The sequence below is a fragment of the Temnothorax longispinosus genome, chromosome 3, assembly GCF_030848805.1.
Source record: "Temnothorax longispinosus isolate EJ_2023e chromosome 3, Tlon_JGU_v1, whole genome shotgun sequence".
Classification (NCBI taxonomy): Eukaryota; Metazoa; Arthropoda; class Insecta; order Hymenoptera; family Formicidae; genus Temnothorax; species Temnothorax longispinosus.
Genome location: NC_092360.1, coordinates 11208448 through 11220914, shown reverse-complemented (window position 1 = coordinate 11220914; position 12467 = coordinate 11208448). Strand labels below are relative to the sequence as shown.

The 12467-nt window shown below is 33.5% G+C and overlaps 2 protein-coding genes across 10 annotated transcripts in view; both read right to left on the bottom strand.

Annotated features, from left to right (window-relative positions):
• The window catches only part of Nca (neurocalcin homolog), a 159933-nt gene that overhangs the window by 31763 nt on the left and 115703 nt on the right, over positions 1-12467 (bottom strand). The window lies entirely within an intron of this gene.
• The window catches only part of LOC139809641 (neuronal calcium sensor 2), a 148287-nt gene that overhangs the window by 20803 nt on the left and 115017 nt on the right, over positions 1-12467 (bottom strand). For all 8 annotated transcript variants that reach the window (XR_011731148.1, XM_071772703.1, XM_071772697.1 and 5 more), the window contains one exon: positions 2396-2524. Coding sequence is in view for 7 of the 8 variants with exons in the window: in XM_071772703.1 (XP_071628804.1) it covers positions 2396-2524 (129 nt within the window). In the remaining variant the exon portion in view is untranslated. The remainder of the gene's footprint in view (positions 1-2395; positions 2525-12467) is intronic.

The window sequence follows — 12467 nt, the reverse complement described above, 5'->3', positions numbered from 1 at the left end:
TGGAATGTAGGGTCAATTGAGTTACAGGAAACGCGCGTTTCGCGATGTAGATGTTCACGGGTTAAGTGTTAAACATGGATGCGCGGAGTTTCAGCAAACATTCCATCGTTAATTTTCATTGAGCGCGGAAAGCCCCGGTTACCGGAATTCCCGTGGAAGTGGCGTCGCGGAAGTTCCGAACTTCTAATAGCGTGGAGACGAGTATCCTAACGGATGCGACTAGGCGGCTCAATGAGTTTTTTAACGAAAACGATAACGTATATCTCAAAGCAAGGACTAAAGATCTTTTTATTTTCTTTCAGCGAAACTTTTTACCGATAATTAAAACGCTTTAATCTCTTTCAAGACGATTTTCTTCATTATTCAAAATTTAGAATGAAAAAAATTGTTATTTTTCGATAATAAGTGATCGGTATCGGCTTTTATTAGGAGTAAAAAAATTTTTATAGGAATATGTATACAATTTATGAAAGAAAGTTAAAAATATTTAAGGTATTTTGCTTCCATAATCTTTAAAGGACTGATATAACATAAATATCGAATAAAAATATTAAAATATCAATATTTAATATTAATACTTATATGTATAATATTAATATTATATAATTTTAATATTAATGAAAATTCGTTAGAGAATAATTAAAGAGTAATTAATCACAGAGTAATTAAATGGGTAGTAATTAAATCGATATAAAGTGTAGTATAAAGTAAAATATCAATATATAGTTATTCCAATAATCATAATACATATTTTTATATGACAAAGGATATTGGCATTAATTAATTTTCTATCATGTAACTTTTACCAAGTATTCTATTCCACATTTCGTTGCCCATAAATTTATTAATTATATTTACATTATTGCACAGAGTAAAAACGATTTTGACATATTTACTTTGTGAGAATACACTTGGAAAAAAATAAAATAATAAAAAGCTGCGTTAAAATGTATAAAGTTTATGATAATAATACTTTTATGAAATACATCGTCGGATTTTTATCACGATTTTCCGCGCTCTGTTAGCATACAAGCGAGTTTCTCTATTTACTCGGATTTATACCCAAATATATAATGTGATAATTAGCTTCTTTACCGCGATTTTATCTTCGTGCCCTAATTTTCGGATTTTATTCCGCATAATAATTTCAAGTTCTTCCTAAAATATATCCCCAGCAAGTTTAAAGTTATTATTAGATCATCTTTAGATCTGGATTTTTGGCAACGACTCCTTCTGTTTCTTGCCATGATTAAAATTTAAAAATTGTCATATTCTTCGCATGTAAATTGCGTGCGACAAAATTATAATTTTCTCGATATTAAAAGATCATGTTCTACGTGCGGTTGGCCATTCCTCGCGTTATGGGTTCTTTGACCTCTCGAATTCTCTTTATCGTGCCTACAGTTATTATTGCAAAATTATTGTATACATTAATGCAAAACGAGTAAACGTTAAAATCCTAAAAGACCAGGATCCCATTTAAATATTGAAAAGCGCTTTTATCTGCGCGTGTGGGGAATGTGACCTCGCAATTTTGCGGAAATTTTTTATGCAAAAGGTTGCGTTACAAAGTTTCCATTCGTCTCGGCTATACCGCCCGCTGCTGCTACATCACCGGCACAGAAACTTCAATTACTTATTTAAAAATGAGACGCGACAGCTGTATTTAACGAAGAGCCTCGCTTCTGGCGTTTCTGGAGAAACTCGCACGGTCGTCGAGTGGAATAGCCGCGCGGCTACGTCGACATCCGTTCTCTCGCAAATGGGCCGTTCATGAAATATTAGCGCGTCGGTATTCGCTGCATACGCCACTCAATGCGACGTAAATAAGCACCACCGAGAGGTGCACTGGACGGACGCGGGAAAACAGTGTTGTTGATTTATTACCGTGCAATCGCGCGTTAATTATGCAAACCAGCGTCGACTTATTCGCGACCGAATGGAAAACAATCATTTAGGTATGTGGTATGTGATCTCGTTACGGAAGAACCGAAATATCGCGTGTTTACGAATGTAAAGAGAAAAATGGAATCCAGCATGTATATCGATAAAACGACTTCAGTTCGCGCTGCTGTGTTCCTACATTCATTGTCAAATCTCTCTTATAGTTAGTCATCGCGAGAGAAATGTAGTGACGTCGTGTGCAATAAAACATGAGATTACGAACTCGCGACACGTAGAAGAGAGCCGTACATTTTTTAATATAAATAAATATATACCGGCTGCGGAATATATCGGGGAATCAATTCTCCTCTCTACCCCTCATTGATTAACCATGCCGATAGTACTGACGTCAAGTGATGAAAAATTCTGTATTCCGTTCAGAAGAGTTGCGGTCGAGTGCAACTAAGTGGAGATAAATCGAAGCGCATGCATTATTCATGAGTCACGGTACCTGGACGATCTTCGTCATTTCCTGCATATCGATAACGCCGTTGCCGTCAACGTCGTACATACGGAACGCCCATTTCAGTTTTTCTTCCGGCGTGCCGCTGGACGTTACGTCGATCGCCAGTAGGAATTCCTGCAACACAAAAGCCGATGGTATCCCGCATCAGTAACGTCGTTGCGCATCAGCTGCGCGATATCAAAACTTTTATTTCCTCGCTACAAATCTCCCCTTTGTGCGAAACGAAAATCTATTTTCCAAGGTGTATCTGTAATACGCGTCGAAGGGAGAATCGGCTTTAAAATGCCATAATTCAAACACCCCTCTGCCGGAGCCCTGAGAAATATCTCTACACTTGAAATACAATGATTCGAGCAGAAATCGGCTTAGAATCCGTTTTAATGCCAAAACATCTTAAAAATGACTCGGTTGAACGATTAAAATGTTAAAATCAAAACATTGAATTAAACAGGGTGTTTCAGATAAAAAACAATTTCTTGATTCTTCTCAGATATTTTCAAGTCTTTAGGAATTAAAATAAGGACATTTTTTGGATATATATTTAAAATTAATTTATTATTTGGCCTTCTTAATTCTCTTCTGTTTTATCCATATGATTATGGAATAATATTAAGAGTTGCAAAAAGTATTGAAAAGAGATAAAGAACTTTCATATAATAGATATTTTGAATTGCAAATTTAAATTTAAAAATTTGAAATTTAGATTCTTTTCCCATAAATTTATCTTCTTGTTATATTTTCGAGAAATGTGAAAATAAAACCTGACTTTATAAGCATAAAGAAAACGTCTATATTTAAAAAATAATAAAAAATTCTTTAAGTTCTAATCAAGTTCTCTAAGAACTCTCTAAAACTTATAGAAAGGAATATCTATTGTTAAATTATTATTGTAACAAAAAGCTGTACAATGTTCTCATTTCATAACATTGCGATGGATTTTGCGAGTTATTATATGAAAGATCTTTTTATAAATTGTAAATGGTAAAGGTTTATAATTGTCTTGCATATCTCCTTGCATATCTCGTTAACGACCCTCTCAATATCTTCCAGAGATGTGTTATCGATCATCGCACGCGTCACCATCTCGAAGTTATGGCTCCTTTTACGAGCGTCATGTCTCCGTCGCGTGATGTTACCGGCCCAAAATCGCGTAAACGTAAAACCTCGCGATCATGATACGGCGTCACAATGGCGGTCGTGATTGTGTCGAGCGAATTTGTCGGGTCGAATCCACGCGGGTATACTCGCCCCCAGGCCGATACCTTTCGAGTAGCAAGTCGTTAGAGAGCAGTACGTTCCGGCAGAACTGGGTCACCTGCCGCCCGAGGTAGACAAACGAGACGAGGGCTTTATAGGGCGGAGAAGAGGGCGGACGGAGGACGAGCCGGTTCTTTGCTCCACCTGACCTCTGAAGTGTCACTTCTCGTATTGACCTCGGAGAAAATGAGAAAGAGAAAGAGAGGGAGGGGAAAAAGGAACGGACCATTTCCCCTCTGCGACTAGCCTTAGGCTCACACTTATTTTAGATGCAGCTTACCGGCGAAGCTTACGAAAGAACCCGTGGAAAAGCTCTGACATTATCGAAGAAATGACGACCGATACCAGGAAGAGAAAACATCTTTGTGATGCCATTAACTGGCCTTGCAAACACCATGCTCGTGAGAATAAACGCGAGGCGAATGTTGAGATTGGAGCGAAGTGGTTTTCCTGGAGAGTTTTCCGAGTAGCACTCGCGATCGGTATTCCTCGAGCGGACATTCAAAACAGTTACTTGATAAATGCATAGAGAAATTATGCAATCAGACGCCCCGATAAAAGGGCGGATTTGGTAAAAAATGAGAAACTGCGTATAATATGTAAAACGTTTCTAGAACAGACTTAAACCTTCTCATTAATTTGAGATATCAAAACTATCTTATAACAGTTAGTACTATAGTCCACATATTACGTGATATATCCTTTAAATTCATAAAGCAGAGACAAAATTAACAATTTTTTTATTTAATTGTATAATTGTATAATAAGATTATTTTATTGTCTAGATGAAAACAACTAAAAAAAATTATTCTCATCTATAATCACCAATATGTAGCTGAAAGTAGATTGAGTCTAATAATGTTATGATATTTAAATAACGTGTCGCCAAATATAACTTTTTGCTCGTAAATTATTTACTATTAATTATTTTTTTCTCACAAATTACTTCCTGTAAAATAACTCATCTGCACAAATTAATATTCAGACTTTGTAAACATTTTTAGATAACATGCAGTAGTTTTCGTATTTATTATTTTCAGAGTCACGTATACAGCTTTAGGCAGGATCGTGATGTGGATGTGGAAAAAGAACCAGTGCTTTGGTCGGAAATCCCTATATACGTCGTTCACGTTAAGTTAAGAAAGTCAAGGTAAAGGAAGTCGAAAGAACGTGGGTCGCGCAATTTCCGTCAATCATTAATTTGGTTTGTTTACACGCCACCTTTATTTTGTACACCAATTTTACCATCGTCAGAAGCTCGTAACAAGTTCATATATGACATCCTTGGATATTTAAACTTTATTCATATTTCAAAAATGAATGATTGGAAATGAGCAATTGGAAACGTTTAACAGAGAAGTTTTGTACTTTCTTATAGGACAATTTTCAATAAATCACGCATTAAAATATTCAATAATATAAAATTAGTCCTATCATCACAATTTAACAACCTATTCTTAATTAAACATATACTAATTTTTGGTTTTTAAGTACACCAACGTGATGATCTCGGAAAATGTATTTATTGTAGTTTTTAATTAAAATATAAATTATATAAATAGCTTCTTGTGAAATAAACTTTGAAAGACGAGATATAAAATAATAAAATCTTATATCTCATGTGTTATTTTCAACAGAATCTTCTAAGATTCATAATATATTTTAGATAAAGTTATTAAATGCTTAATATTAAAAATAAAAACACTGTTAAAAGACTTTCCCTTTATGTCTTTATTTATTTATCAACCCTTCGAAACGCAATTTCCTTGAAGTACAGAAAATCCAAGACGCATTTCTTGTTTGTTACTGAAACAATCTGAAGCACAAACGCACTCTATATACGGTCTTTAATTGAGATAAAACGTTTCTTTGGTTGCGAATATCTCACTATACTATCTTGAGAACAAGAGTCTAGTCTTGAAACTGATATTATTGAAAAAGGGCAGTCACACACAGAATGTGTTTTAGGAGAACTGTAGGCTCGCATCCGCAGGCTTATTTTAACTTTTTGCATCATAATCTTTAATCACGAAAATCGTATCACACTAAAGCTTTATTCGCGCTTTCGAATCGTCCACGCTTTGCGTGCTCTCGGAATTATAATATGAAATGCAAGTAATAAATTTAAATGCATGTATGTATATATTTTTATGATGTGTGCCATATAGCCAATAACATCCACATACACTGAATTGCATACATGTAGCTCTGTTGATGTTATAATACGATTTGTCCATTGAACGTGAATAATTTATATCTTTTAATGCACAATTTTCAAACGTGCATTGTAATATTGTAAGTATGAAACAAATTTATTATACAAGAATCTTTAAAAAAACAATTTAAAAAAAACACTAGTATACGAAACCTAACTTGTGGAAAGATAAGTATGCTATTTTCACGCTTATCAATCTTAAATTACATAAACCGCAATTTGTATTAATGTTTTCGCGGTCATGTTCTACAAACTTTATGCTTTCAACACTTAGCTATTAAAAGTTTAAAGCATATTTCATCGTGAAGTGAAAACAACGAGTAAAACAAGAAAAGGGCACAAGAATGCGGTGGTACGAAGTATCGAAGGAACGTACGCTTCAAAACTAAGCAACTTCAAACATTGAGAAATGTTCCTTCGAACACGAACGTTCCGAAGTGGATTTTCAAAATGGACCTTGCCGAATGGACACTAATGGAAATGCAACCTCAGGATCGCGATCGAGCGCTCTTTAAGAAAAACGAAAAGGTCAAGCCTGTTCGTGATTCAAGGACGGACATGAAAGTACAGAAAAGCTTTCTGTAAAACATACACTTTTTTCTTGCACACGGGTTACGTGACGTATAATATGACCTTTTACTTTACCGCAACGTAAGTGAACACCCTGAACATTTTGTGTAATCATATTCCACGTAAAACTCGAAGTTCTCTCAGAAAAATCTTTAAAACGTTTTTAATGACTTTAGTTTTACGAATAAATCATGACCGTGTGTCAACGAGATATAAATAAAAATTGCTTAACGTTATCGCAAATGCGTAACGCAAAACTGAAACTCGAAAACATTCGTTTTAGATTTTTTACCAATAGCATGTTTTATAATGTCATATTTCTATCATGCAAGAATAAATAAAGTTATTAGAAAGTTGTTCTTCCTGAAGAGGTGATGCATCATGTGCTATCTCGTGTGGAACATAAAACTGACATAAAGTATAACTTTACACTTAGAATGAATGTTCACTAGTGTTTTATCAATATCATTCAAGTATAATGTGCAATTATTGGTAATGATAACACAAATAAATTAATAATAATTTATAGCGATATATCCGTAATATTTTTTAACTTTATATTACTGGCCCCCATTTACTGCAATTTTGCAGCTTGTATAATCATGAAGCAGCGGGCAAGCAAATTGATATCCTGCCATTAAACGAGAAATTAATATCAGCCGAATTGTTGGAATACGTATTATAATTTATCTCAGTACTAAAGAGAATGGAATGGAAATACAAAATATCATGCACCAATATATGAAACGAGAGTGAATAATGGGTGCTTACGAAGAGGCGCTCGGGGTTAGGTTTTGGTATAGTGCACGTAACATGTGCTATACCAAAATCTAACCCCGAGCTAACTCCGAGCGCTTCTTCGTAAGCACCCAATATGTATTTGTTTACCTTAGAGCCTTAGAGATAAAGAATCGTATCTCCATTATTTATAAAGGACCTCGCAACGGTCATGGGGGGTTTTGGCTCCCAGTCAAATTTAACAATAATGTAGGATAATTTAATTCATAAAATGCTGATGAAAAGTGTTTATAGGCAAAAAGCCCAAAAATGGACAGTTTCCGAGATATAAGTCATTAAAGAGTGGAAAAATGAGTTTCAGGTTTCAGCTAATGGCAGTTTGCAACAGGCTGAATGCCATGCTTTCACTAAAACATTTACTTGATTGCTGGATGAATTATACTTATGCACAGTATGCGTGTTCACATAGTCAAGTCAATGATCAAACCATACGTAATATGTCATTAGTCATTGCATCGAATGACATGTATGCAACATATATAGCAAGCAAGAATCATTTACTTATTTAATGTTAATCTTTGCAATGTATGAAAAGTACAATAATAACTGTAATTCACAAGTCGGTTTAGTAGTATTATATTGTACTTTTCATACATTGCAAAAATTAACATTAAATAAGTAAATGATTCTTGCTTGCTATATACGTTGCATACATGTCATTCGATGCAATGACATTATATTACGTATGGTTTGAACATTGACTTGACTATGTGAACACGCATACTGTGCATAAGTATAATTCATCCAGCAATCAAGTAAATGTTTTAGTGAAAGCATGGCATTCAGCCTGTTGCCATTAGCTGAAACCTGAAACTCTCATTTTTTCACTCTTTAATGACTTATATCTCGGAAACTGTCCATTTTTGGGCTTTTTGCCTATAGACACTTTTCATCAGCATTTTATGAACTAAATTATCCTACATTATTGTTAAATTTAACTGGGAGCCAAAACCCCCCATGACCGTTGCGGGGTCCTTTAGAAAAAACAGAGCTTGAAGTTTTAAATTGGGAAATGGTGTATTTTTTAGATATAAAATAAGAGTAGCAATTTGATTTATTGAGTTTTTAATAAAATACGATAATTTAACCAACATGTTTAATAGAACAACTGTCACGTGCTGTACCTGACCAAAATTAAGACACTATAAACTTTTTCTAAATATAATACCTCAGGAACTAATAATAATAATAATGGACAGTAATAATAAACACCCTTTACCATTATACAATTTAAGCTCCTAGTATACTGGAAAAAGTATTAACTCCATTTTGACAAAAAACTGGAGATACGATTCTTTACCTTTAAGATACAGATATACAGGATAAAGTTAGAGATCGCACTCTCAAAATGTCCTTTCGAAATAAGCTTTGGAGATAAGTCTTTAGCGAGTTAACTTTCAGTCCCAAATGGTGCGTCCGAGTGCAACAATGCAATTACACGGTACGCCGCGCGAAAAGTTTTCAAGGGAAAGGCGTGAATGAAGCTCGTACTCTCTTTGAAATCTTCGTAAATTCTCAGACAGTAGAGAAACTGCAGCACTAGTTCGTTTGTAACAAAAGAGTATATATATTATATATTTGGCTAAATTATCAATTAATCAAATAACTTTTTTATTTTTAAACTATTGAGTATTCATATACATGTATGAAATATAGAGACTTTCTTTGCTTTTAATCAAAATTTGTTCGATATCAAATATTCTGTTTCAATGGATCAAAAGAAATGATGATTGCGATATGTAACATATTTTCTACATATAAAATAACGTATAAGATAAACTAAAAAAGTATTTTATTTTAATAATTTACAATATTAATTTAACATCATAAGAGATATGGATCTTTAATCTCATAACAAGTAATTTTTTTAATATATATTCGTGAACTGATTTAAAAAAATCTGTTTTCTTTTAAAAAGATTATATACTTTAATACAAAAAGCCAAGCAACATTCAAAACTGGAAAATATCTTCTGTATAAGTAAGCCATATGTGAAACATTGCATGCATTTAATATCGAGCAGCTTTCGGCAGAAATACAGAAGATACCCATATAAACCCGTATAAACCCGTGTAAACCCCTTCACAAAGAAACATAGGAATATATCAACGTCCTGGACATCGAAGAATATTTGTCATGTCACTCGTAATATATTTGGATACACTGAGAAAGTGCAAAGCACCGTTTATGCAGAACGGAGGTGTTTTCGATTCCCCGAGATTTCAGATACTGTCCAGAGGAAAGACGATGAATGTAAACGGAATTCGAGGTCTTTCTAAATAAGAAAAGTTGCACGAACGCCAAGATAGCTGACCCGTCTGTCATTTATCATCGTTCCGTCGGAATTGTTCGGGAAATAAAGTTTAAACTGCCGGAAGTTCTGGCTAAATCTCTAATGGCTTTTCAATGTGCGAAACGCTTGAATTAGTTCATTACTCCTTCCCCGCAAAAGTTGCGGAAGTTTAATTAGAGAAAGTTCGCAGTTGAAAATTATACGTCTTGATGAAAATTATTAACAATACAAGAGTGCACTCTCAATCATATTAAAAACAAAAAATATATTGACACGTATTTGCATGCGTATTGTGAGGCTTATGCAAGAATTTGAAGTCGCATACACTACATACACTTTCAACAAAATCATGACGACAACAGCTTACGTCACTTAAATAAATATCGCACACGTTAGCAAAAATTTTGTACCATAGTCGATATCTTCCAGTAACATCTAAAACTAATTTAAAAATTATTGATTCCAAAATAAAAGAGACACAGCATCGAGAAGCGCAAAAATGAAATAAATATAAGTTAAATTCTATTCGTAAGAATAAAAAAATATACAAAGAGTAATAATTTTAGATATTTTAAGTTGCACTTAGTTAGAAAAGATAAAAGAAAAGACCTATTTTCTCTCTCTCTCTCTCTCTCTCTCTCTCTCTCTCTCTCTCTCTCTCTCTCTCTCTCTCTCTTTCTCTCTCTCTTTCAGCATTTAATAAGATTAATAAATAATAGAAAATAAAGATAACAAATAAAAAAACTGATTTCCAGCTTCAATTCGTCAAAATCAACTTCATGTGTCATCGAACGACGCTATAAAACTTCTCACTGATGAAGAGACATATATTCTCTTTCCATAAAATCTATCGCTTATTACTGCCCCTATTATTATTGACGTTCTGGAAGACGTCACCATCGAAGGAAGTTCTTTCCATTTGGACGATATCGTGAGAGTCAAACTCAGATGATAACTTTGCCCGGATTTTCCTCGAAGAAAAACGGGTGGCAAGAAAACTGATATTATCATATCCAAAGAGAACGCGATGAACAGAGCGTCCACAGAAAAGAGAACGAGTTTTTATTATATATAAATAGCTATTCGTCTCGACATGATAAGGAGAATCAAATGGAAAGACCACCAACGCTGCAACGTTTGGTTCGTGTCCCCCGGCTTATCGGTGAAGCTCGCAATATTTTCAGCTACATGCTGAAGATTGCAAAATGTCTTTCTCACCGGCGCAGCGATAATATTCATAGCAATATAATGCAAGGAGCACGTCTCATCGCGGGTTTACTTAATATCAGAATAATAGTCGCTTAGAGCTTACGCGAGCGTACATGCTGTACACAAACAGAACTTCAGCTCGCGATGAAGTTACAATGGAGCTTACGTATTGGTGAAACTCCGGCGAAACTTCGCCATCTGAACGCAAAATTTCTTGAGTGTTGTACAACCGCGAGAGATACAGGCGCGAGGCAGATTGCATCTACAACTCGCCGGGTAGGTATTAAATGTCCGCGTCGATGGACTGCTCGGACAAAGTTTGTATATTCATGATTTGGAACGTAGATTGGCTTGTTTCGCGTGCTCGATATTTCCAAGACTTCGGACAATGATTTATTCATTATTGTGTTTACTTCTGCAATGTTTCAAATAAAAAGAAAGCAATTATAATTATTTTCACAATAAAATATAATTTATAAAATTGCAGTCATTCGTATTCCTATTTTGTTGAATAATTTATGTTATGTATTACACACTATCTATCTTCTGTTTGCTTTCGAATAAAATTTTAAACGAGGGAATTGAAAACAAATGACTGTTTTTCATTTAAAAAAGAACTTTACAAAAGAAACAAACTGCTTCGATTTAGCGGCGATTTAATACCATGAATTACATATAATGTTCGTAAGCGTTAAAAAAATATAAATAAATACTAAACTTAGTATTTCAATTAGTTTCAAGTAACAAATTTTAAATTTTAGTTATTTTTAATAAATTACAGACTTAACTGATAACAAATCCTGTATTTTAGTAACAGATTCAATAACAAGCTTCGATAACAATCTTTGTATTTCGATTAATTATAAGCGAATTGTATTTTCGTACAACTTTAAGTCGAGAATTAAGTTTCATGATTAAGTTTCATATTTAATACTGAAATAATAATTTTTCATAATATATAATTTTTATTAATGAAATATTATATTAATGAAATACTGTTAATGAAATACTATCAAACGGTGTAATTACAAATTATATCATTTTATTTGATATATTAGTAGAACTTCATAATGTAGAACTCCTAAGGTAAAGTAAGAAATAAATAATTTATCAGCTTAACAATATTTATATACAAGTCTTGATTTAGGTGAATGAATAATTTACACATTAACATGAAATTATCTTGAAGATAGTTCGCTCCAATAATTCTGATGTTAAAAGAAACGCATTCGCGTAATACGCTTTGCTGAGCAGATGATTAGTGTATAGCGCGATAATATGTTAAAAACAGAAAATAGAATTTTACGGAACATGTTTAACCTGAAACCTTATAAAACGCTTCAGACTCCATATTCAATATCTACGATTAAACTAGACAAAGATAAAGCTCTAGATATACAATCAATATATACGATTAACTTTTTGCCAAATATGTCGTAACATATATTTTAACGTTTTTTCTAACACGCGCGTTTCGTACAATGAGATAAACATTATTATTATATTATTTCCCAATATCACCAATAACAATAATGCAGTATGAATTAAATTAAACGCGCAATTATTGTAGAGAACATTATATTGAAATTTTAAAATTTATTTTATACACATGTTATATGAAATTCTATATTACTCTGAATATACGTAATATAGAATTTCCGATATTATTTCAAAGCACGAATAATTTTCTCTCTCACTATTTCTCTCTCTCTCTC